A 26,455-nucleotide genomic window follows, 5' to 3' on the forward strand; every position below is an offset into this window, starting at 1 on the left:
TGTGGATATGTGGACTTTGGGCTTCCTGGTGCTACACACCAGTCACATCTGGGACAAATGGCTTTGAACCTGGGGATGGCCATAGGCACAGGCCGAGGACAAACAGAACATGTCTGGTCCGACCAGGCTTCGGCCGCCCTTGCTTGGGCCAGGTCCAAGCACCATTCCTCCCTGGGTCCAGGCTGAGCCAGAGCACAGCAATGACGAGCACGGCCATCCCTGTTGTGGGCTCCCCCACTTCTGACCCCAGTTCCCAGGCTAGGCTGACCCTGCAGGGGGAAAGGAACCAAGGGGTGGCATTTAGGATAGGCAGGCAGGGTCCTGCCCTTGGTAGCTCTGGCCCTGCACACCTTTGCCTGCCCAGCTCCCTGCCTGCTGCATCCTCATGGCTTTGGAGTGGAGGCATTGCCCAGCTCTCATCAGGGCAGGTGCTGCAGTCAACATGGGAGCCCCAGAGGGTTAAAAGAGGGAAAAGGTTGCCCCCTGCAGCGAGCAGACACCAGGATTGGCAGCAGAGCTTCAGCTGTGCGGCTGTGCGTGACTTTGGCTGGTGAACCGCAGCCGATGGGATGGAGTGCGGTGTGTATGTATGTGTGTGTGATGTACTGTGTGATGCGGGTGTGTGTGTGTGTGTGTGTGTGTACACGTGTGGGTGTGTGTGGACCACAGGGACCACATAGCTCCTCCCTGCCCCTCCCAAGGTACCAGGAACCTCAGGTCCTTTCCCTCCTCCGTCAGGCTGGTTCTCTGGTCGGGAAGGTCTGGCTGGGAGTCTCCACTGCTCAGAGGGGTAACTCCAGCCTCTGCAGGAGACAGCCACCGAGGTAGACAGCGGGGCTGCCCCACCTTCCAAACGCTGCCCGTGGAGAAATCAGTGCTGAAGCTCCCGCAGCAGGGAAGCCGGAGCCCAAGTGTCTCCTTGTGGCCCTAAGCCTTCCCATCGTCACCCAGCAGCTGACACGCTGAGTGTGTGGTGGCACTGTCACGACACAGGCCGGCGGCCTCTCTGGTTGGCTGGAGAGATGTTTGCAGGACAGTCACAGGCCGTGGAAAGCCCGGCTTGCTGTGCATGGTTCTGGTTCCCCTGCACAAGTTTCTTTATTTCTTGTGACTCAAAATAAATTGCTCCAGGCCCCACTCTGCTGAGGGGAGGCTCAGGCTCCACCATGTGTGTCCCCCTCTCTTCCTCTCGAGGGTCCTGAGAAGCCCCCAGGCCCACACAGTCTGGGGTGTCCAGGGAAGGCCCTTTGCCTTCTGTCCTCCTTGGCCATTGCAGGCAGGTGGAGGTCTAACCCACAGGCACTGTCCACTCTCCTCAGGTGTCCCCCACTGTCCTGCCACCTCCTTGGGCCTGTCACCCCCTACCCAGGGAACCCCAAACACCTACCCCTTCCTAGCCTTGGGCAAACTCCATTCCTCTCAGCTTTGGGCACTGAATCTGCCTCACATCTTTCAAAGACATTCCCCGTTCCTTTTCCCTAGAACAATTCCTCAGTGAGCTCAGGATTTCCAAAACAGAAGCCAAAAGTAGGGGTGGGGGTGGGGCGCGTCTCCTCAGATACAAACCTGCTCCCTCACAAGGACACAGAGAGACTCGGAAGGAAAAATTCAACTGGGACTAAACACAGATGACTGTCACCATGGCTTATCCGGCAACTCAGCACAGCCCCTTCCTGCCTCCCCTGCAGGCCCCCCTCCCTCACAGACACAGGGCCCCTACCCCAGGCCTGTGTCTCCCTCCAAGCCTGTCCTTCTCCCCCTCGGAGAGGCCTTGCTCTGATCCTGTTTCTCCAGTCTAAGGCGCCCCGCCTCCCGACCCACATCCGGCTGACAGAAGGTATTTGCCTTATATCAAGGGAAGTGTAAACGGTTTTTAAAAAACATTTTAGCAGCTTCAGCAACAGTTTGGAAAACATGTATTATTTTGGAGGTGTCAGACGCCCCCCCCCCCCCATCTCTGGCTCTAGAGTGTCACACCTGTGACACCACCAGGGGGAGAGGGGCTGGCAGGCAAGGCAGTTCCAGGCCCTGGAACCAAGCCTGGGGTCCAGAGCCCACCGTCACGCACAGCAAGAGCTAGGAATCTCCTTCCCTCGCTCCCAGCAGCAACAGGGATTCAGGATTCAAAGGGCAGCTCCATAGGCCTCACCCACAGCCGTGGTCTCACCCCAAACCCACCCCCCCAAGCCCCAGGTGGCTATAGCTCCTCATCATTGGGTCCAATGGGGCCCGAGAGCCCTTGGCTGAGTCTGCGTTGCTTCTGTGCCCTCCCCTGCAGACCAGGAGGCTTCTGGGTGGCAGAGTGGATTGAACGTATACATTTATCTCATCGTCCTCCCAAGATTCTAGTGTAATGACAGCCAGGGAATAAAACAGATAGAGGCCCATGGGAGCAGAGACCCGGAGGGGGACAGCAGCAGATGACAGATTCCAACAGATTTTTGGAAGTTGGTAAGTGGCTGGAGGGTGGTAACAGATCCCACAAGCTGACGGAGATGCGTAGCTGAGCTTGCAGAGGTGCGTGTGGAGGGCTGATCTGTGTCACGGGAGCCAGGACTTGGAGAAGCACAGCTGCCAGGGTTGACGTGTAGGCTTGAAAGTCCAGCAGCCAGGCAAACTGTCCTTTAATCACCAGCCAGGCAAACTGTCCTTTAATCACCAGCCAGGCAAACTGTCCCCTAATCACCACCCGCACCCTGACCCCACCCAGCAGGAGACGGAAGATCTCACCTCTGATGAAACTGCAAAGGGCCTGAGGACTCCGGGCTGGGAGGGGAGCAGGGCAGCTCTGAAATAAGAGGATTAACTGCACATACCAGGGGTCTCCCCCTCAGGCTGGAGATTGCAAATCTCTCTGTTATGGGTTAAGTTGTGTCCTCCCAAAATTCATATGTTGAAGTCCTAACCCTCCGTACTTCAGAATGTGACTGACAGGGTCTTTAAAGAGGCAATGAAGTTAAAATGAGGTCATGCGGGTAGATTCTAATCCAATATAACCGGAGTCCTTATAAGAAGAAGAAATTCAAATACAGATAAAGACAGATCATGTGAAGACACAGGGAGGAGACGGCCATCTGTAAGCCAAGGAGAGAGACCTCAGAAGAAAGCAATCCTGCTGACACCTTGATCTTGGACTTCTAACCTCCAAGACTGTGATAGAATAAATTTCTGTTGTTTACACCCCCCAGTCTGTGGCAGTTTGTGGCAGCCCTAGCAGATAAGGCACTCTCCCTTGGAAGACTCCAGTTAGATGGCTGATTCCTCCCCACACTTCATGAAGTAAAGCCCTGCCCCCGGCCTTACTTCAAACAATCAGGTGTTTGGTGACCTGCTCTCAACTATGAATCGATATCTAAGGGTCATCAAGCATCTGAGGACAGCCTCCAACACGAGAGAGACCAAAAGAAGCAAACAGATAAAGATGACCCTAGAGGAAACAGAAATAATTCATGAACCAGCCAAAAACTGCAAACACCTTAAACATAAATCAGTAGGGAGCTGGTTAAATAAACCAATGATGCATCTTTACAATGAATACCATAAGGCTGTTAAAAAGGGTGAAAATAATCTTTATGTTTCTATGTGGAAAGAGGTCCACCATGTAGCATTAGGTGAAAGAAAATAGATTACAGTGTGCAGAATGTGACTGCGTTTATGCAAATTACACGTACATAAGAAGGGCCTGGCAGAGGGTGGTAGGCAGGCTTGCAGTGTTTATGGGTTGAGAATATCTTCTAAATGGACTCACACATGTGATAGTAAAAAAATGCCTATGGCTTTCCTGACCTCCAGGCTTTCCCAGTTACCTCTGGACCCATAGAGGCATTTGTGTTTGACCTGGAGGCCCAGGAACTCATATACCTGCCTGAAGAGGCCAGCATGAGGCCAGGCGCACAGCAGACGCTCAGTGACTGCTTACTGGATAAACAGATGGATGGATGGATGGATGGATGGATGGGAGGATGGCTGGCTGGTTGGCTGGTTGGACACGATCACATGATCATGCAGGTAGCTAGATGACAACTGAGGTCAGCTAACCCAGCAAGGAGGTGAAGGGCATTCTGGGCGCTGAGCTGTTTGCCTGCTGAAGACCTGCACACCTCTAGGACTCCTGTCACCTCCCATCTGAGCAGACAGCGATGCCCAGAAAAGAGGTTGAACCTGTTGAGTTGCCAAGGCAACCAGAAGCACGCTGGATGCAGAGCTGACAGTCCCAGGAAGTCTTATCTTCCATTTCTTAAATCACAGCCCTATCAGCCCTACCTCAAGGCCTGTCCCTATCAGTTCAGAAACCAGCCCTCTGGGTCTGCTTTCCCTCTCTGACCCCAGTTCCAGGAGAAGCTGCAAGACGCCAGCCAAGACCCCTAGGTTCCCCACCCCTGGGAATGGGAGTCCCAGCTCCCGAAAGAGCTCAGATCATACAGGGGACAAGGCACGGGATGGCACAGCCAGAGAGAGAATTGGGAGCTGCAGGCCATTCACAGAACACCCATGGCCTGGACCAAACAGCAGCCCTGGGAGAGTGAGGAAGGGGAGGACCAAGGGTGAGCTAGTGACTTGTTTGAAGACAGGGCTGGAATTCTTTACTGGCTGGAGCAGAGGGGCAGCTCAGATGGCAACAGGGCAAACATGAAAACAGCAGGGCAAGCATCCTGGACAAGCCGTCTAGAGAGAAGTGGGTGTGTGGGAGAAGGTGGCAGCCAGCATCTTTGGCGCTGGGGTTAGGGGCCTGTGGAGGGAGGGGCTGGCTGGGTTTGCAGGGAGGGTGCAGTGGGGACACTGTGTTGGAGAGAGTGTTGTGTGTCAGCAGGCTGTGCCTTCCCCCTGATGGGCAAGGCTGCTCTTCGAAGCCGGAGCCAAAGTTCTGAGGCTTCGGGCGGTGTAAGCAAGCCTGGCGTCAGGATCCCACACCGGGCGGGATAGGGAAGGAGGGGCTGGCGCAGGGGGCATGGGGAAGGCAAAGGGAGGGCCACACCCAGCTGGGTCAGGTCCCAGAGTAGGAGAGCAAGAGAATGAAAGAGCTGTCAAGATTCTGGAAGGACCCAAGCCTGGGCTTTGTCATCTGATGACGAAGAGATGTTTGCCTGTGACCTCTGATGAGGCCTGGACGCAGCCTGCCCCTCTCTCTAAGGCTTGCTGGGCCGTAAAAGTCTCCTAAACCAGTGTGTCTCAACCTCAAAGTGCATTCAAACCACCTACCAAACGTAAAATAGATAGCTAGTGGGAAGCAGCCGCATAGCACAGGGAGATCAGCTCGGTGGTTTGTGACCATCTAGAGGGGTGGGATAGGGAGGGTGGGAGGGAGGGAGACGCAAGAGGGAAGAGATATGAGGATATATGTATATGCATAACTGATTCACTTTGTTATAAAGCAGAAACTAACACACCATTGTAAAGCAATTATACTCCAATAAAGATGTTAAAAAAAAAAGAACCACCTGGGAATCTTATCAAAATGCAGATTCTAATTCAGTAGATCTGGTGGCAGGCCCGAGAGTCTGCATCTTCAGGAAGCTCGCAAGCTTTGCGGAGGCTGCCGGTTCACAGCCATACTTTAAGTAGCACGATTCCAATGATGAACCCTTGCCGCTAGCCATGCAGAATCTTGGGCCCCACCTAGACCCAGAGAATCAGAATCTGCATTTTAACAGGTTGTCCAAATGATCTGTAGTTATGTTAAATTCTGAGAAACACTATTCTGAGTCCAGTGGCTTTCAAAATCGCTTGCACAGCGGAGTTGCCTGGGGAGCTCTGAAAACTTCTGCTGCTTGGGTCTCTTCCCCCAGAGATTCAGATTTGATTGGTCTTAGGCATGGGGCAGCTTGGGCATCAGCTTTTTAACACCTGCACAGGTAACTCTAACACGGAGCCCGGGCTGAGAACTGTTATTCTGCGTTGTGGGTGCCCCTCCCGGTGCCCGGGTAGATGGAAGCTGTGGCATGCAGGCAGCTCTCACCCAGCCCTGCACTCCTCAGCCAGGCTCGGTCTGGAACCCGTGGCTCAAAAAACCTGGCAGATTCAAAACCCCAATCTCATCCTCTCCAGCAATAACAGTTTGAAATGCTCGGGTTTGCGTGGTAGCTACATGCCTCAAAGAATGAAGACCCTGGGGAGGGAAAGAGGGTTGTGCTGGTGAGTGCGCCCTGGTGGCATTTGAGGTGGTGCCTCAAAGACAGCTGAGGAGGGAGCCTGCCACTTCACTACTGCTGCAACGGTACCTGCCAGGGCCACCAATCCTTGTTCTTCTGCTTGGAGAGAAGATACTGGAAGATGTGGCACCTCCACAGATCCCTGTAGACTGGGAGAAGCCACAGGTGGCAAGTGGAACCTCATTTCACCCACCCACTGAGCTACACTGGTTCCTGAAACAGCAGCGAGCATGGCCAGGCTACAGACCCTTCACGTGTGTCAGGGATGGAGGGACGTGCGCCAGGTGATGCTGGGGTTACCTATGGCAGGTAGGGGCTGTGAGTACCAGAAACCCCAATGCTGGGCTCAGGGCCTCATGGCTGGTTCCTGGCTGCTGTCCATGGGGGTGACGGCCCACACGGGTTGGCCAGTCTCCATCTACATCATTTCTGAAGGAATCACAAACTAGGGGGCTATGGGGTTCTATAGCATGTTCCTATAAATGAGGTTGGACAGATGGTGGAGAGAGAGATGGATATACAGATAGGCAGGATGCAAGGGCAGAGGGTGACCAGGGCAGGAGCTAAGCAGGGTTCCAGCACCTTAGCTGGGGTGAGGGGAGTCCTGAGACTACAGCAAGGAAGCCCTCTCTCCAGCTTTTGGCTCAGGGCTGCCCCCACTCAGGGTGAGGTGTTTCCACTCTTAGGCTTCTGTGGGACAGCCTGCCTAAAGTAAGGTCTAAAATTAAGGCCCAGTATCACATGCTGCCTTGACACCTGGTGAAATCAGGAGGGCCTCCAATGGCCCAACTGCAAGTCCCCTCCCCACTCTGCTCCTGCAGATGAGGTCCCCTAGCTAAATAACCACCTATCAAGGGGACCAGGCACAGTTTCTGCTTACCCTGAGTAGCAGGTTTCAGTGCCCTACCAGCCCATGGAATTATTCAAACAAATCAATGACATCCTCCCGTGGGAACCAGGGGGCACCCCACCCTCTTGATACTACTAGCTTGCCTACCACAGCCCCTGCTTGTTCTCTCGCCACGTGACCCTAGGGGCAAGGCATGCAGTAGCTTTCTCCCCCAGGCTGTGAGTGACTAATCAATGGCTGTTGAGTTCATCTGTCCAGTGTTGAGGGTTCGCCATCCCCATAACCATAGGCTGGGAATCCTCTTTTACCAATGAGGTGAACAGGAGGTGATTAAACAGGTGCCCAGCTCTAAGAGTGGGGCTACAGTGAGAGGGGCCAGTGCAGAGACTCAGAAGATACACATTATACTTGCAGGGCTGAGCCGCATTTGAAAATAAAGTCCAAAGTTTATTACTATCCTTATTTTCCTCCCTAACAAGATTAAGATCTTAGAATGCTTAAATCCAATTACTGTCCCCATACACACTTCCATGTTATTGCACTTCCTAAACTTGCAAAATGAGTGTTTATTTTTTTTACAGTAAATATTTATTTACATTTATCTACATACCTACAACTTATTTCCTTACCATTATTTCTTGCATCCCATTCTTTCTGGTTAAATTTTCTTCTTACAGAATTACACTTACACAGTGACTTATCATCAAAATAAAGCCACTTCTGGGAGTGAGGGGAGTGCTGATGATAATGACACCAGGCCACAGGTGTAAATCGGGGCTGTCCCAAGCAAACTGGACCCATGGGCAGAGGGTTTGATGCCTTCTGAGGGTGCTATTTATAGAGAGGCTGCACTCCAGCTCAGCACCTTAGTCAGGCCAGAGACCTCACTTCCTGTCTGTGTAGACATCAAGATCCCAGTCCTGGAGGTGGGACGTCTAGAAGGACTGAGTGAGGAGCTCGGCAAATTCCTTCCCCCAAAGAAATGACAGAACAGGAAAAAAAAAAAATCAAAACAACTGTTTAAGACTCTGGAAATTGACCAACAGTATACAACATATTAGGAAACATTTATTCAAGAACTTCTACTGAACTCTAGGAAGAATAAGGTAAGCCTATGGCATTTTAGCCCGGGGCTGCTTCCATCACCCCAACTCAGTTCCCTGGTGGTTGAAGTTCTACCAAGGTAGAGCAGGCCAAGAAGATTGAAACATTCCATGCCCAGGAATGTTGCTGAAAATAATAATTCCAAATTCTCAGCTAGCCCAAGGTTGTGATATGGGTTGAGGGAAGCAATAGACCATGCAGAAATTTAAAGTGAGATCTAGGAAATGAGACAACTAAAGTGGACTACAGATAAAACCATGCTTAGAGGGAAATTTATAGGTGTAATATCTATATTAGAAAATAAGGATCTCAAATTAATGACCTAAGCTTCTGCCTTAAGAAACCAGAAAAAGAAAAGAAGAGCAAATTGAACTCAAAGCAAGGAGAAAAAAGGAAATAATAAATATCAGAGTAGAAATCAATGAAATAGAAAACAGAAAAAAAAAAAGACAAAAACAGTGAAACTAAAAGCTGGTTCTTTGAAAAGATCTATAAAATTGACAATCAGGAAAAAAAGAGGGGCCATCACTAACGAATATAAAGAAATACTATCAACATTTTTATGCTAACAAATGAGACAACTTGAGTGAAATAAACAAAGCCCTAGAAAGATATAAATTACTGAAGCTGACTCAAGAAGAAATGGAAAATCTGAATAGACCTATAGCAAAGAAATTGAATTAGTAATTTAAAAATCTTCCAGCTCCAGATGGCTTCATTAGCAAATTCTTCTAAACATTTAAAAAAGAAATAATGCCAATCCTTCACAAACTCTTCCAGAAAAATAAAGGAGGAGGAGGAGGAAATACTCTTAACTAATTCTAAGACCTATGTTAATCCAGTACCAAAGCCAGACAAAAAACATCACAAGAAAAGAAAACTACGGACAACTATCCCTTAAAAAATTCCACAACACAGGGACTTCCCTGGTGGTCCAGTGGCTAAGACTCTGCACTCCCAATGCAGGGGGCCCAGGTTCAATCCCAGGTCAGGGAACTAGATCCCACATGCTACAATTAAAAGATCTCACATGCCGCAACTAAAGATCCCGCACGCGGCAATGAAGATCCCACACACCACAACTAAGACCCAGTGCAGCCAAATAAATAAATATTAAAAAAAAAAAAATCCACAACACAATCCTAGCAAAATGAATCCAGTAACAAATAAAAAAGATTATGTACTATGACCAAGAGGGATTTACCTTAGGAATGCAAGGTTGATGTATTAATGTAATATATTTACAGAATAAAGGATAAAACCATATAAACATCCCAATAGATGTAGAACAAGCATTTGACAAAATCCAACACCCATTTAGGGTAAAAAATTTTTTTTCCCAACAACCTAGCAATACAAGGAAACTTCCTCAAACTGGTAAAGGTGATCTACAAAAATCCTACAGCTACCATTATACTTAATGGTCAAAGACTGAATGAACGCCTTTAAGATCAGGAATAAGGCAAAGATGTCCACTTTCACCACTTCTATTTCATATTGTACTAGAGATTCTAGCCAGTACAATCAGGCATGGAAAGAAAAAAAGGCATTTAGATTGGAAATGAAGTAAAATGCTCTTTATTTGCAGACAACATGGCCCTGTATTTAGCAAATTCCAGGGAATTCACAAAAAGAACTAGAATTAATCACCAAGTTGCAAGGTACAAGATCAATATAGAAAAAGCAATTTTATCTCTCTATATTAGTGATGAACAGTCCAGAAATGAAATTAGGAAAAACAATTTCAGGGACTTCCCTGGTGGCACAGTGGTTAAGAGTTCGCCTGCCAATTGCAGGGGACATGGGTTCGAGCCCTGGTCCAGGAGGATCCCACATGCCGCAGAGCAACTAAGCCCATGTACCACAGCTACTGAAGCCCACATGCTCTAGGGCCCGCGAGCCACAACTACTGAGCCCGCGTGCCACAACTACTGAAGCCCGCATGCCTAGAGCCCATGCTCTGCAACAAGAGAAGCCACCGCAAGGAGAAGCCCATGCACTGCAACGAACTGTAGCCCCCGCTCGCCACAACTAGAGAAAGCCCACGCGCAGCAACGAAGACCCAACGCAGCACCCCCTCCAAAAAAAAAACAAAAACAATTTCATTCACTATAGCATCAAAAAGAATAAAATACTTAGGAATAAATTTAACAAAAGAAGGGTAAGACTTGTATACTGAAAGCTATAGAATATTGCTAATAGGAACTAAAGAAGATCTAAATAAATGGAGAGGCATTCCACATTCATGGATTGGAAGACTCAATATTGCTAAGGGTGCAGTTCTTCCCAAGTTGACTGTTGGATTCAATGCAATACCTATCAAAATCTCAGCAGGCTTTTTGTTGGCAGGATAGGCTGATCCTAAAATTTACATGGGAACTTACACTGTCTTTACAGAGACTCAGAATAGTCAAAACAATCTTGAAAAAGACGAACAAAGCTGGAGGACTTATACTTTCTGATTTCACAACTTATTACAAACCCATAGAAATTAAGACATTGTCCTGTTGGTGTAAGGATCAACAAATAGATCAATGGAATAGAATTAAGACACCAGAAACAAACCTTTACATTCAAGGCCAATTTATTTTGACCAGAGTGGCAAGGTGATTCAATGGGGAAAAGATAGCCTTCAATAAACAGTGCTGGGACAACTGGATATCCACGTGCAAAAGACCATTACCTCACACAAAACACAAAAATTAACTCAAAATGGATCATGGACATAGATGGAAGAGCTAAAACTATAAAACTTTTAAAGGAAAACATAGAGGAAAATCTTTATGACTTTAAGTTAAGCAGAGATTTCTTAGATACAACGCCAAAAGAATGATCCATAAAAGAAAAAAAAATGAATTGTACTTCTTCAAATTTAAAAACTTTTGCACTTCGAAAGACACCATTAAGAAAATGAAGACAAACCATAGATGGGAGAAATTATTTGCAAATCTAATAAGTACTTGTATCTACAAAATAAAAATAACAACTCAATAAAAAGACAAATAACTCAATTTAAAAGATGGGCAAAAGATTTGGATATTTCACTAAAGAATATATTCAAATGACTATTAAGCACATGAAAATATGCTCAATAGCACTAGTCATTAGAGAATGCAAATTAAAACCACAATGAGATACCACTGCATACTCACTAGAATGCCTATAATTAAAAGGACAGATAATAACAAGTGTTGATGAGAATGTTGAGAAATTGGAACCCTCATACATTGTTGGCAGGAATGTAAACAGTGTAGCCATTTTGGCAACAGTGTCTTTAAAAATTCAACATAAAGTTACTAAACCATCTAGCACAATCTAGCAATTCTACTCCTAAGTATCTACCCAAGAGAAATAAAAAATCTGCATGTGAATGTTCATAGCACTATTATTCATAACAGCCCAAAAGTATAAACAATCCAAGTGTCCATCAACTGGTGAATGGGTAAACCAAGAATCCATGGAATGGAATACTATTGAACAATAAAGAGGGATGAACTACTGATGCAGGCTACATGATGAAAAGTGACCACAAGCCTGATGCTAAGTGAAAGAAGCCAGATGTAAAAGACCACATATTGTATGATTACATTTATGGGCAAATCTATAAAGACAGAAAGTAGATTAGTGGTTGCCTGGGGCAACAGGGAGTGACTGCAAAGCGCCTGAGAGATTTGGGATGGAAATTGGGGGCGGGGCAGAGGACAGTGGAAATATCCTAAAATTGGATTGTGGTGATTACAGAGCTCTGTAAATTTATTAAAAACCACTGAAGTGTACACTTAAAGTACGTGAATTTTATGGCATGTAAATTATACCTGAATAAAGCTGTTTTGTAAAAAAGGCTCTAGCCGCAGGCTCGGTGGCAGGCGACCCCTGGCACTCACTGCTTCTTCGCTAATCCGTCTCATTTTCTGGCTCCTGGGATTTCCGTTTCCTTCTGGAGTTTTAAGGAAGTTGTAGGTTCTGTTTTACCCAGGGTGGGTGGGCACATCGCCTCTGTCAGCCACACTACCGATATTTGCTTTCTTGGGATTCTGGCATTTTCTGCTCCCTGAGGAGGGCTGTGTGTTCCTCTCAGTGAAGCAAATGGAAGAAATGAAAAACGGGCTTGGGGGAGGGATGTTCCAGCCTGGGTGTGAGCTCCAACTGATCCCCAGTGTTGGATCTGGCTCCCTTATCCCTCTCTCCAGGACACAGGATGGGTCAGATGGGGGTCATGCCACGCTAATGCCCTTCCTTTCTCTTTCTCTGGTGCGTGGAAAGTCCCAGCACGGTTTCAGCCTCAGACCCTAATTTATAGGTCCCCAAGTGGAAGGAGGCAGTTCTCGACATCACAGGGCTCCTGGGACCAGCTTGCTTGGGAAGGAGGCGGGAGTCGGGGTGGGGAACACCAGGACTTCTCCATCACTCTACTCGCTGCTGAGTTCCATGAGCGCGGGGACCTCACGGTCCTGTTCGCTGCAGAATCCCAGTGCCCGGCCACGTTGGGACTCAACATTTCTCATACGAATGAATGAAAGTGGAAAAGTGCCCCCTGCAGTAAGAACCCACCTCCTTCTGGGCCAGTGGCCTTCCTGCTCTCGCCGACTTTCATCCCAGTCCCCAGGAAGGGACAAGGCCCACACACATTTTGCAAGCCCTGTATATTGTACCTGCTTGACAAGCAGACTTGGTTTAAGCCCAGAAAATCCTTTAATTACTGCTGCTACTTCTGGCTGGGTTCTGGGACGGAACTAATTCGAGCAGCAGTCACTCGACCTGACCTATTAAGAATGTAATTTCATTATTTGGTCTGCCCCGGTCGCGGGCAGGGGGTTACAATAACTGGTTTTGCCAAGTTCCTGCTGGAATGGCAATTCATTCCTCACCCACTTCTGTGGTGACAACCCGCAGACAACTCCCACCCTGGTGCCCAAGTCACTTGCCCCAGCCCAGGCCCTGATTGTGTGTGTCCCACGCCTGCTTGTGGCAGATGGCAATGTCAGTGTGCACTCCAAGGAGCCAGCCCCACACTTCAGTGGGAAGTGTTCCCCATGTGAGTTGTGAGCCCGAGGCGCGCACACACCTCATGGCTGTGCACATACACACTTGTACACAGGATCGCGGATGAGAGCCAGACACACACACATTCACAGAGGTCCCCGTCCTTCACCAGCAGATCTATGCACAAACCAGAACGTGTCTGCAACACACAGGAATGAAGTACACCCCACACATCAGCGTGGCACTGTGTGCAGGCCCCCAGGCTGGCCCTCCAACAGTGTGTGTCTCAGCTCTGAGTGGCTGTCAGAGTCACCCATAAGACCCTGTGTCTTTGGGATCCAAAGACCTGGGTTCTACTTTAGGCACTGCTACTTCCTGGCTGTGTAACCTTGGGCAAGTGACTTTGCCTCTCTGTGCTTCAGTTTCCCTATCTATAAAATGGAGACAAGCAGCTGTGAGGTTTCAGTGTAAAAATATCTATAAAGCAGGTAAAGTGCAGTGCCTGGGACACAGGAGGCACCTGGCACTCATACCATCGTCACTGCCCGCAACACCCCCCCCCAGGTGCCAACTCCCTGGGTGCTATTGGGACTCTCGGGTCCCACTCACAGCCCCAGTGTCATTGCCACTCCCTGGCCCTTGCCTCCCTGACACCTCCGCTACCCAGTCATCTTCTGGGCCCCCCAGGTCTCAGGCCTGAATGGTGAACAGTGATCTGGCAGGGCTCCTGGCCCCCTGAACTGGGCAGCGGCCCCTCGGGCTCTGGGAAGCCACCGTTGGTCAGCAGACACGTGGAGAAGCTCTGCCCAGGACTCGCTTGGGGCCTGGCTTGAAGTGAGTCCTGCCAGGGCTGGAAAGATAAAGAGTTCCCTGCTCACCAGGGAGACCCACTACCTCTCTGTCCTGGGGCGGGCGTGGTGGGGGGAGTAGCTAGGGAGGGTGGGAGGGGGCAAGTCTCAGCCTGAGGGAGGGCGGGAGAGTGGACACAGCCTCTCCTTCCAGCCCATCCAACCAACAGGCGGTGACAAGCGTGACCAACCAACTCTGAAAACACCTTCTAAAGTCTGAGCTGCCACTTAAAAATCAGAAGAAATGATATAATTGTATGTTACAGATTCCTCGTTTCTTTGAAAAACTAAAAAATAAAAAGGAGGATCTGGCCACCCTGGGCCCGCATTCCACACGGCGCTCCTGGCTGGAGCTGAGCAGCGGCCCTGCCCCAGGAGCCAGGGACCATCTGTTCCCCCCTCCCCTCCCCCACCCCGTTCCCTGTGGTCTCCCGGCCCTGGCAGCTCTGCGCTGATACATTTTCTGATGGGCCTGGTGACCCCACACCATTTTTTTTTTATTGACATACCCCCTCATCCCTTCCTCTTTCCTATCTCCCTCCCTGCGGGGCAGGCCCAGACCCTGAGGGCAAAGTTCGAAAGCACCCACAGATGCTTGTAGCCTTTGGAGAGGTGGGGTGGGGGTCCCAGACTCCTTCCAGGCTGCCTTTTCTTCCCAGGACCTAAGCACATTCAGACACACAACCGAAACGTGGTGAGGGGTTCACAGATCACCCCCTCGGTCCAACCTAGCTTGGAAACCACCTGGGCTGAGAACCACTGGCCGGGGACTGGACCCTTGACCTGCTTTGAGGACAAGCAAGCTGGGGTGAGCAGGTAGCTTGGACGGGGAGCGCCTGCTCTATGGTGGCCGGTCTTCAGGACTGCTGAGGAGGGCTGGGAAATGCCATGGCTAGGCCGCAGGGCGTGGTAAGGGGCAGCCCCCACCTTCCTGCCTGGACCCCAGACGGAGAATGGGAAGACCCCCCCCGGGGCTCTTCACCCCTCCGTCAGGAGCCAGCCAGCTGCGCAGGGGCTCCTGAGTAGCAGTTGTTGGGGACAATGGAACCCATTTAAGTTCAGCTATTTTTCCCAGATAAATAAAAAATTTTAAAAGCGAGAATTGTCCACTGAGTCCTACCATGATTCAAGTTAAAACTGTAGCGCCATAAATCCTGGGAGATAAGCTTTACAATGAAAACATCGGCAGACACGTAACGATGAGCTTCTGGCTTAGATGGGATCTGCCTGAGCACCCAACTTCCTGCAAAGATTTCGGGAAGGAGACCCACACTGACCCGAAGGCTACAAGAAAGGCATCATCATAATAGGAGGGGCCAGCGTGCCCACCCAGTAGGCAGTCGGTGCCCAGGTGAGAGCTCCACTTGGCCTGGTCCGAGGGCATCCCTGATCGGCCCACCTCACCATGGACCCGCATCGGCCTCCAGAATCAGCCTCCGGCACTTCTGTTGTCATAACTACAACCATGACATTTTCGGGGTTTAAAAAAACAAGAACCAGCTATGAAGAAGGATGACAGTCGTAGCAACAGCCTTGTCCTTAGACCAGGTTCTGGCAGAGAACCATTTCTCTGCTGCCCACGTTAGCAACCTAGGACTTCTGGAAGGTGAGCAGGGCCTGGATAAACACATGTCAGGACCCGACCGGACCCTTCCCCAAGCTGGCAGTGAGATTCACTGTCTCCCCAGCCTCTCTCCCAGAGCCCTGAGACTGCAGACCAAGTGGGGCTGAGTGGGGAGGCAAGTCGGAGCAGGAGGCCACCCCCAGAGCCCTGTGCCACTTTGGGATTGAAGTCTTGCCCTGCCCTCCTGCTCTCCCTGGCGGAGCTCCTGCGCTGAGTGGGGGGCTTGGCTCTGATGTCAGGTGACTGACTCCCCCTCCATCCCCCCACTGAAGGTGCCTGGTTGGTGCATGGGCACAGAGGTGGGGAGGTGCGGGGTCCCTGCTAATGCCGGCCCAGGTGTGCTCCCCGCGGTGGCCCAGACTAGGTACTTCTGGGGCATCTCACACACAGATCTTGAGCCCTCCTCCTCCTCCCTGGATCCCTCCTATTCATTCTGGGCCGGGCAGATGGGAAAGGGGTCACCCCACACCTGAGCCCCGCTCTGGGCTCACGGAGTAGTGACTCACGTCGCAGGTGAACAGAGCCTGATTCACCTCCCAGGTGGGGGCTTGGCGGGGGGGAACAATCAGCTGCTGTGGAGACACAACCTGAAACCAGGGCTTCCGGGGTCGGCACGAGCATCGGAACCGCCAGCCCAGCTCGGCCGCTCAGCCCCGCCCAGCCCCGGACACAATGGGAGCCCCAGTTTCCCAGCTGCACTGTAATTTCAGAAGGTGTCTTTGTGTGGGTTTTATTAACCAAGACGCCAGAGGAGCCTTGGGGTTGGGGCAGGGAGTCTGGTTGCCAAGAAATCTGCTGGCTGTCGGCAAGAAATGCCCTTTGAGGAGACGGTGGAAAAACAGAAAATACGAGAACTGCTGACCGTGACATTAACCAGCAGCAACAGGTGAGGAGGGCAAAGTGAGCCTCGGAAGGGCTTTGCAAGCAGGCAAATCTGGGTTCGAATCCCAGCTCAGGCCACTCTGGCTGTGGGACTTTGGGCAACTGACCTAACCTCTCTGAATGTAAGCTGAGGACGATGATGCCTGCGTCTCACTGGGTGAAGGAAGATGAAATAAAGGCACCCGAGATAGTGCCTGGCGCCAGTGAACGATAACTATTACCAGGTTTCATGCACACTGAAGCTTAATCACATTGTCTCATTTAAAAAATTATCATCGTACACGTGTGTGGAGCTCTGTGGTTTTCAAAGGCATCTTTGTCCAGTACGTCATTAGAGCCTCAGAGTGACCCTGTATTCTATTTTTAGCATTTTACTTTAGTTCCTTTAAAACATGTCTTGCTCTTATTGGATACGATTGTCCCCATTTTCCGTTCTGCTCTCCTTTTTACTTTCTCCACCCCTAGGAACATTTAGCATAACAATGCTGGGACCATTTTCTATTAATATCAGTTTTCAGATTACAGTGATAAGATGTCTGTTTCCTAATTTAATTTGGTGATTCCTGTTATTAGTTCCTACATGCTCATTATTTTTCACTTAGCATATTCTAACGCACCAAAGGAAAAGTGAGGCTCCAGCTGGAGGCCTCCAGGGTGTCTTCCGCAGTGGGGAGGGAGGAGCCCAGGAAATGGGGGCCACAGCAGAGAAGCAGATGCCAGGGGGCTGCAGGCCGGGGCGGTGTCTCAGGTGAGAGAGGATGGGGGCAGAGTAACTTCCACTGCAGACGGGCCCGCAGTGGACACTCCTGAGGTCAGGGCGTCCCAGGGAGGGCTCTGTGAGGGTCCTCCCCCCAAAGCAGACTTCAGAGAAGGCTCCAAAACCAGCACCCCCCAGGGCCTACCAGCCCGCCTGGGCTCTGGTGCCCACACTTGAGGGCTGCGTGTTCTGACATGGCCCCCCTTTCTGGCACTTATTGTCTGATTGCCCTGGAGGTCCCATGTCTGCCCCTCCATCAGTACTGTCCTCTGCACAGCTCCAGGGGGCGCCCTTCACACCACAGTTGAAATCAACACTACCCTGGAATTAGCCTAGAACACAGTGTGAGTGGTGCCCTTGACATGTGTAGGCCCTGCCTCAGTGCTCCCACTTGACCAAGGCAGGGCTCAGCCATCGTGCCATGGGCTCTAGCCACCCCTGGTCCCCAACCCTCCAATCGTCCGCACTGACCCCACCAGTTCCCTTCCCCAGGCTGGCACAGTGATGGCTGGGCTGGCCCAGCTCACTGCCCGCCCTGTGGCACCAGAAAGAACCCCCCACAAAGCCACTCTGGAGTTGAGGAAAGGGGGGACAGGAAGCCCCAGGGCCACGCTTGGAAGGACCACCGCTACAAGCATCCTGACCGCAGCCCTGACTTTGAGAACCCAGTGCGTTCTGTGACAAGGAGCCGGCATTCCAGAGAACCGAAAACTCAGTGGGTGGCTTTAACCAGAGTTAAATTTTCTTTGCTGTGGTCATAGCAAGGCGAGGCGAGGCAGGTGAGGCAGCCTTCGTGAGCCCTGGGCGGCGTTTGGCGAAGACCGTTTGAACACACACGCTTGCAGGTGCGTTGTTTAGAAACACTGGGTTCTGAGAGTCCCAGCCCTGCTGATTTTGCAATGATATATTGCCAGCTACTTAACAGGATGGATCACTGCAATTACATGTCACTTCTGATATTCACAGTCACAACAAGGAGGTGTCAGTTTCACAAGGGTTGTAGGAAATATATATGATGTTCCACAATGCTGTTAGAAAAAGGTTTCAGGAGACAGACTCGAGAGGATTCTAGTAAAACCTACCTGCCCGGGCAAAGCAGACAGCTCCATGGAAACTGGAGGGGCTGGCTCCCCTGGCCGGGGAAGGAGCGTGGGCTTAGGCACACCGGCTCCAGCAGGCTGCCCCTACCCCAAGGCCACCTTGCCCAGAGAAGGGGGAGGAGGGACGGCCACCGTGCTTATGGTTATTCCATCACCCTCACGTGGGTGAGCTGCTGAGAGCGTCTCAGCAGTTACCCCTGTGGCCCTGGCTCACCCAGGGCTTTTGGCCTGGTGGTGTCTCAGGGCTACAAGGGGTCACACCTGGAGAAAGACAGTCATTGTAGGAACAAGACAAACCCTCTGACATTGACCCCTGCACATTGGCACAGGCAGGGCCATGTGTCCCTGGTAACCATGGAACCGAGAGTGAGGGCCACGCTTTCTCCAGCCAACACAGCCCTGCCTCCAGGGGACCAAAGCAGGAGCTCTGTCAATTTCTGAGTCAATTCTGGCTCTGTTCGTTTCTAACTGTGAGATATTGGGCACAATACTTAGCATCATGCACTCTGGAGGGAGACCACGGGCTCCCACTGAGTCTCATCCAAATCCACTTCACTGCTTCTGCTGGAGGTCAGCATCTTGTCACCTCTTGTGCCCTGGAGAAGGCCAACAAGCAGTCCACAGCCCCCCTCCTCCAGGAAGCCCTCCCGACTCCTCCAGCCAGGACCTTGCCCTCGGGTGTGTGAGAGCGAAGGAGTGAGTGTGTGACCTGCGTGAATGAAGATGCCGGTGGAGGAGGGATGGGCAGGGTGGGAGCTTCCTGCTTTTCTCGCCCGTTCTTGTGGTCTGTGAGTCTGGAACCCTGGGTGGAGGAGTCACAGTGCAACTCCACACACCCTGCCCAGCATCTCAGATGCCATCTGCCCAAAATAGAACATGTGGTCTCCAGCTCCCTCCTCTGACCACTCCCTGTCTGAAGTGTCTGCTTCGGTGACTGGCACCCTAACCCCCATCTACCAGAGACAGACACTCTGAGCTAGAGTCACCCTGAACCCTGACGGCTGCCCTCCTCACCCTCCTCATCCTCCCACCCATGTGGTCACCAACTCTGGGGTTGCCGACCCCATGATGGCCCTGAACCACCTCTCCAGTCCCTGCCTGCCTGCCCCAGGCCTTGCCATCTCTTCCAGCCTCACTCAACCCCTCCCAGCCACTCTCCTTATACTTGTGGTCTCCTCCTCTGCTCCTGCCCACAGGTCCACGACATGCAGTCACTGGAGTGGGCTCTCTGATGGCCACTGCACCCTCAGAATCCCCAGAGCTTTCCTGCTGAGCCTGCAGCAAAGGCTCGCTCCCTGCAATGTTCCAAGGGCTCACGGGGCCCAGCACCTGGCTGTGTCTTCGGCCACTAGTCTGGATCCCCGGGTCTCACTCCAGCCCCTAATGCACTGGGAGCTCTTCCCACGCACATTCTCTCATGCCTCTTCGATCCACGCTCTTCTCTCTGCCAGGTTCTGCTCTGGGACCAGACAGGCCAGCCCGAGCGAGCATCACTGCTGTTGGGAAGGCAGTAGGTGCCGCGGGCAACAGCCCGCTGCCTAAGGATGAATCCGGGCTCTGAAGCCCAGAGCTTTATGGCCCTGGGCACAGCTTGTAACCTCTCTTACCTCGGGCGTCTTGTCTGTCAAATGGTGTAACAGTACTTAACTCAGGGGGTTCCGAAAGTATTAAATGAGTGCTAAGTACTTGTGAAGTGCTTGTCTTAGTGGTGGGCACGCAGTGAGTGGCTGGGAGCGTTAGCCCCCCATCAGTGTTTTCTGCGTGTCCATCCTGTAAGTCTCAGGACCTCATTTATTATAAGAATTACATGCATTAAAACATCTAAAGGGCTTAGCACAAGACCTGGCACGTGGTAAACTTCTGTTATTATTATTATTCCTGGATGCCCTGGGGCCTGGTTATGGACCAACAAGTCATCAGAGGCTGTCCTGTCTGCACTCGGGGCCGCTGAGCCATCACTGTGGCTGCCTTTTCCCCTCGGCACCCCAGCACTGGCCTCAGTCCCCAGAGACCCCCCCCCCCATCACAGCTACATGGCTTTGGAAGAAGCAAAGAGCTACTTCACTAAAACGTGGGGTGGCTCACTCTAAGGAAATCCACTCTGCCAAAACCAAACATTTAAAAAAAACCCCAAAAAACAAAAACACCTATTTGTAGTGTGCCAGCAACAGAATCTGTATCATAAGGTCACAGTTTTAAAATATATCAGTGAATAAGCCAATCAATCCACTGTTCACTTTGGCTTCATGGGTCACTTACAATGCTTCGCTTCACCCCATTAAAACAAAATCCATCCCACTTAAAAGAATGAAGAAGGAATGATAATATTTAGAACATCACAGGGGAGGGGGCTGGGGGACGGATGGAGGGGGAGGTTGGGGTTAGCAGATGTAAGCTTTTATATACAGAATGGTCCTCCTGTATAGCACAGAGAACTATATTCAATATCTTATGATAAACCATAATGGAAAAGAATATTTTAAAAAAAGAATGTATATATATGTATAATTGAATCACTTTGTTGTACAGCAGTAATTAACATAACATTGTAAATCAACTATACTTCAATTTAAAGAAATAGATTAAAAAATTAAAAAAAAAAAGAACATCGCTGGACTTGCCTAGTGGCACAGTGGTTAAGAATCCGCCTGCCCATGCAGGGGACACGGGTTCGATACCTGGTCCAGGAAGATCCCACATGCCGCGGAGCAACTAAGCCCATGCGCCACAACTACTGAGCCTGTGCTCTAGAGCCTGCAAGCCACAACTACTGAGCCCACATGCCACAACTACTGAAGCCTGTGCACCTAGAGTCCGTGCTCCGCAACAAGAGAAGCCACCGTAATGAGAAGCCCGTGCACCGCAACGAACGAAGAGTAGCCCCCACTCGCCGCAGCTAGAGAAAAGCCCACGCGCAGCAACGAAGACCCAACACAGCCAAAAATAAATAAATAATTAAAAAAAAAAAAAGAACATCACATTGTACAGCCCCAAATGAATGAACGGTCTAGGCACAGGGTCAGTGGCTAACTGACATCCCAAAAGAAAGCCGGGCAGACGTGCGTCTCCCAACGGAAGAACATAGGACCACACATGAATTCTTGCCAAAAAAAAAAAGAAAAAAGAAAAAGAAACCAACCTGCATCTGATCAAGCTGCTAAATTGACTTAATTTATAGGGAATAGGAAGAGCAGAAGTCTGTGCTGAGCTATACCAAACAGGCACGATCAGCAAAAATCCCAGCTGCGGGAAACCTACAGGACCTGTGACCCAGTTTCCTCCAATAAATAGCAAGAGAGAAATAAAGATGTGCAGGGCCTCTTATGGACTGAGAGAGACTTAAATGACTCATCCACCAACTGCGACATGTGGACCTTATCTGGATACTGGATAGAACAAATTGGAAATAAAGGTATTTATGATATTTGTGGGACAACTAGAAATGTGAACACTGGTCATTTGGTGAGATTAAAGAACTGTTGAATGTTAAAAAAAAAGAGTTCTTATCTTTTAAACTGAGAAATATATTGAAATATTTATGGCTTTATGGTTACCAGGGGGTAAAGCGGGGCAAGGGGGGAGGGATAAATTGGGAGACTGGGATTGACATAGACACACTACTATATATAAAGTAGATAAAATAAGAATCTACTATATGGCACAGGGAACTCTACTCAATACTCTGTAATGACCTACGTGGGAAAAGAACCTAAAAAAGAGTGGATAGGGACCTCCCCGGTGGTCCAGTGGTTAAGACTCTGTGCTTCCATTGCAAGGGGCACGGGTTCGATCCCTGGCCGGGGAACTAAGATCCCGCATGAGGTGTGGCGAGGCCAAAAATAATTAAAAAAAAAAAAAGAAAGACTGGATATATGTGTATGTGTATAACTGATTTACTTTGCTGTACAGCAGAAACTAACACTACATTGTAAATCAACTATACTCCAATAGCAATTAAAAAAAAAATTGATGGCTGAATTGATAGGCCATATGGTATATGCTTCAAAAGGAGAGAAGTGGATGGGGCTGTGGATGGGGCCCTCTTGAGGCTACTGGGTGTTGGGTGCATGGGGTTCATTGCACTATGCTAATCTACTTTTGTGTGTGTTCCAAGCTCTCCATAATACAAAGTTCATAAAGACAGGCAGCTCATAAAAAGTCAGTGTGCCCAAACACACATATGGAGTGTACCTTCTGTACCCCCAGGGCCAGCACATTGGGATGTGTTATTCCCGGTTCTGGTCTGCTCTCTTCCACTTAAGGAAGGGGCAAGTGTAGTCTCCTAGGTCAAGAAGTGAGTTTCCTGAGGCCTCAGAGCCTGGCAATATTGGAGACTGAAAAATAGTAGGATAGGTGGTTTCTCTGATACCCAAGAAAATCTAATCTTAGAATGAAGGTAGGTTAACCGGCAGTGATTTATGTTCCAGGAGGTTTGATTTTAAATATAGCAAACATTTTGGAAAATATCGCTTGGTTTACAAAAGTTGGCAGCCCCATAGGATTGCATCTAATGCACAAAGCAGGTGAGATTTGCTGACTGGTCTCTGAGAAGTTCAGGTGCTTTTAACAGCTGGTAGTTGCATGGGAGAAATCTGAAGGACACCCCCAACCCCAAGGGACCACAAACAACTAAAGGCTCTGCCTGCCTCCTCAAGCTTGTTTCTGGATCTTCACCTGCCCACCCTCCCCCTTCCACCTTGATCAGTGCCACCAACAGCAGATACGAGACACTCCATTCCCAGGGAAGTTTCTGCTGCTGGGAAAGCCAGAGTAGCCCGTGTGGAATTTCCTCTGAAGGTGTCCCCCACCATCGGCCTTGCCTGATCCGGATGACAGGGCAGACCCCACACATCCACACCTCCCGTGGGTAGAAATCCTGACTTGTCCAGGGCCCTTGGGGCCACCCACCCATGCAACTGGATACATACACTTTGTAAGTACTGGTTTCCAACAGATAAATGTAATCAAGGTTTATATGCTCAAAGAAGCCAACAGGATGGGATTGTTTCACTTGAAAGATCAGAAGAAAATTGTAACTAATGTTGTGGAAAATTACTTTGATATTGCTTTCTTGGTACCGAATCACAATTAGGCTGCTGTGAGAAGTACAGGGAAAGAATAAATGAATAGCAACAAATCAACACAAACAGCCTGTGTCAGGAACACTTTGCTCAGGGAAAGTAATGTAAGCATTACTTAAGGTTTTATGACTGTGTTTGATGTGATTTCCGTAGGACGTCCAGGTTGCCCATCACCTGGCATGTGGCGAGGGGGTGGTCCCGCTCCATCTACAGCCCGAGGAAGGGAGCTCAAGACCCAAGTGTGCTCCTTGCCTGGGTTTGCCAGGCCGTTGCCATCCCCGGCTGCAGCGGGAGGGGAACCTCAGCTTCCTGCCATCCTACACACCCTGCCAGCTAAGGCTCCATGCTCCTCTCCTGTTCACCACTCCACCCCACCCCAGAAACCCCAGCCATCCGGTGGGCTCCCACCCCACCAGCAATCAAGGAGATCTGCAAGTGCGTGCACTGGGGCAGCTGTGCAAGGCAGTGCTGGCTGGCGGGCGGGACAGGAATCCACGTCTGCAGAAGACATGAGGGGCAAGGGCTCTGCGTTGCCAGCTGCTACAGCACGGTGGGGTGTGTGTGTCGTGGCCACCAGACCCCGAGCCCACCCAGGAAAATAACACCTGTCCCCAGAGGACACCACGGATGGGATACCCAGGTGGACACCGCAGACACACTCATGCCTTCTCTCCCAGGCTCGTCCCATAGAGCGCAGACACTGGACACGCAGATCCTGTCCACGTGTGCTCCAACCACACGCACTCACCAAGACCTGTGCCGAGGATACACGGTGCCATTAACCCCAAGCCCTGTCTGAGGGCCCTTTTCTGGGAGTTCGCTTCTGCATATATAACCCACAACTGCAGAGACCAACTCTTAGCGCCCCTGCTGGCGCTGCCTGTGGACCCCGGTTCCGCTGACACAGTGAGCCGGCCACTCTGGGGCTCACGTGAGGCTGCAAAGTCTCCGCAGAGGACCAGCTCGGTCGTGGGCCCCTGCTTTTGCTTCTTCAGAAGCCAGGAAGCAGCCAGACCCACCTTCGACGGCCACCCTCTAGGAGGGTCCGGCCCAAGCGTGGGTCAGCCCCAGTGACTCACCCACTGCCTCCTGGAGACCCAGCGCCTGGGCTGCCTCTAGCCGACTCTCTGTGATGAGAGAATCAACTCATCAGCCTCTCCCACCAGGGCCTCTGATAGCAGCTGCCAGGCCCAGGGCCCCAGCTCTGGCCTCCTCGTGCTCCTTCTGCCTTTCCACGTGTTGCCTACAGGCCCCCAGTCTGAGCCTGGGTGCAGGTTGCCCTGAGCGTGTGCGCCATGGCTGAGGGGGTGCTGGGGAGGAGGGTGCAGGCCTGAGAGCCCTCCGCACTCAGGGCCAGGGGCCCCTGTGCCATGCCCCGCACTCCTGTGCTATGGGCTGCGGGCAGGGATGGCAGGAATCTCTCTGCCTAACTCCCCAGCCTCCACACCTCCTTCATTCTGTTCGTGTCCTGGAGCACAGGGCCGTCATCACGGACCCTCCCCTAACAAGGCCTCCGGGACCACTGCTGGGAAACGCTGGTGCTCGGGCCTGGCAACCACGCTTTCCTCTCACCCCAAAGCAGAGTGGTCCCCGGCCTTGGCCCCGAGCCGGATGCCCTCCAGCCCTGCTGTGCTCTCTGTGTCCCAGCAAGAGGGGCCTGGCCTGAGCTCCCCTCTCCACATCCTGTCCACTCCGAGGCTCCAGAACCATCCTTCCTGCTCTCCCCTCACTGCCACCCCACCTCTGAGTCAGGGAGGGTACTTCCCTCCAGTGTGTTAGGAGGAAGCAGGTGGCGGGCCAGCAGGAGCCACCTCAGCTTCACAAAGCCAGGAGGTACCCCGACCTCCCTGACCAGGCTGGAGAGGCTGAATTCGAGGGGTCCCCAGGGCTGGGCAGAGAATCAGAGTCCCATTTGGGAGGCCTGGGCTCAGGGAGAAGGCATTCATCTTCGGATGTCCAAGACCATGTGGAAGAGGCCCCGAGAGGTGGCAGAATCCTCCTTAAATCTGGGTTACACCAAAGGCAATGACCAGCTGAGAGATGGGCAGCCTGTCTGTCCTTCCCCAGAAGAGCGCACAGGCCAGAGGCCAGAGGCCAGAACCCTGAGGCTGGTGGTCTGACAACAGACACTGTGTTCCCACACTGAGGCTGAGGACCACCAGGAGGAGGCCAGGACCCCTGCCTTGGCACCAGAGCAGCGTGGAGACCTGCCCCTCGGGCGGGAAAGCCGGGGTCAGCAGACGGCGGGGCGGAGAGTGAGGGCTCACCTGGCACCTGCTGGAGGGCGAGCTCCGTGGGGTCCTGCAGGCTGATGAAGAGGAGGAGGCCTGCGGCTCCGAACAGCAGGATGGACGAGAACATGCAGGCCAGCCGCATCGTTCCTGCTCGCGGGGTCATCCAGGGCTCGCTCTGGGGTCACCTCTCGGGTGTGGGAGGCGCGTTCTTCCCTCATCGTCCACACCAGGTGTCCATCAGGCCACGGTCTATGGAGCAGCAGAGGAGAGAGAGGTCCATCACTGAGGCCCAGGGCCCCAGTCACCGCACTCGACCAGCGTAATCCTGGATCCCTCCATCCTTACTCAGGTGCATCCCTTTCACGTTTTCAAGCCCAAGGAGGTGAAGGGAAGCCCGGTCACCACCTGTGGCCAAGACACCAGCTTCTTGCCAGGGTCTCCTGTATCTGCACCCCTAGAAAAACCATGGAGAGAGACACTGCCCAGCTCCTGCCCAGGGAAGCCCAGGGTGGAGCCCCATCACCCACAGCCGGGGACAGCGGCCACCCCCCTGCAATGTCCAGGCAGGAATCTGGGTCCTTCTCCCTCGCAACTGGCCTGCTGGACAGAAAAGCTCTTGGGTCTCTCTCTGCCCTGGCTCCTGTTTACAGGGTGCTGGGGACAAGGGTCTCCACGGAACTGGAGGCTTCGAGAAGGAGCCTCCCAGGCCCAGAGGATGGCAGGGACTGAGTGACTCCCCACCCCCACCAGCCAGAGCTTTCCCTCCCTGACAGACTGAAAGATGGGCTGGTAGGATCGAGGCTCCAGTGGATAGTCACACCTGCAGGAGCTGAAGCTCTGGCC

At 51.5% G+C, this 26,455-nt stretch overlaps 1 protein-coding gene across 1 annotated transcript in view; it reads right to left on the reverse strand.

The window, feature by feature from the left end:
• CHST8 (carbohydrate sulfotransferase 8) overlaps positions 1 to 25,775 on the reverse strand; it is a 66,406-nt gene extending 40,631 nt beyond the window's left edge. Inside the window, exon 1 of the mRNA XM_059905005.1 lies at positions 25,646 to 25,775. Within this exon, the coding sequence (XP_059760988.1) occupies positions 25,646 to 25,775 (130 nt within the window). The remainder of the gene's footprint in view (positions 1 to 25,645) is intronic.
• Positions 25,776 to 26,455: the final 680 nt, after the last annotated feature.

This window comes from Balaenoptera ricei, chromosome 19 (genome assembly GCF_028023285.1).
Source record: "Balaenoptera ricei isolate mBalRic1 chromosome 19, mBalRic1.hap2, whole genome shotgun sequence".
Lineage (NCBI taxonomy): Eukaryota > Metazoa > Chordata > Mammalia > Artiodactyla > Balaenopteridae > Balaenoptera > Balaenoptera ricei.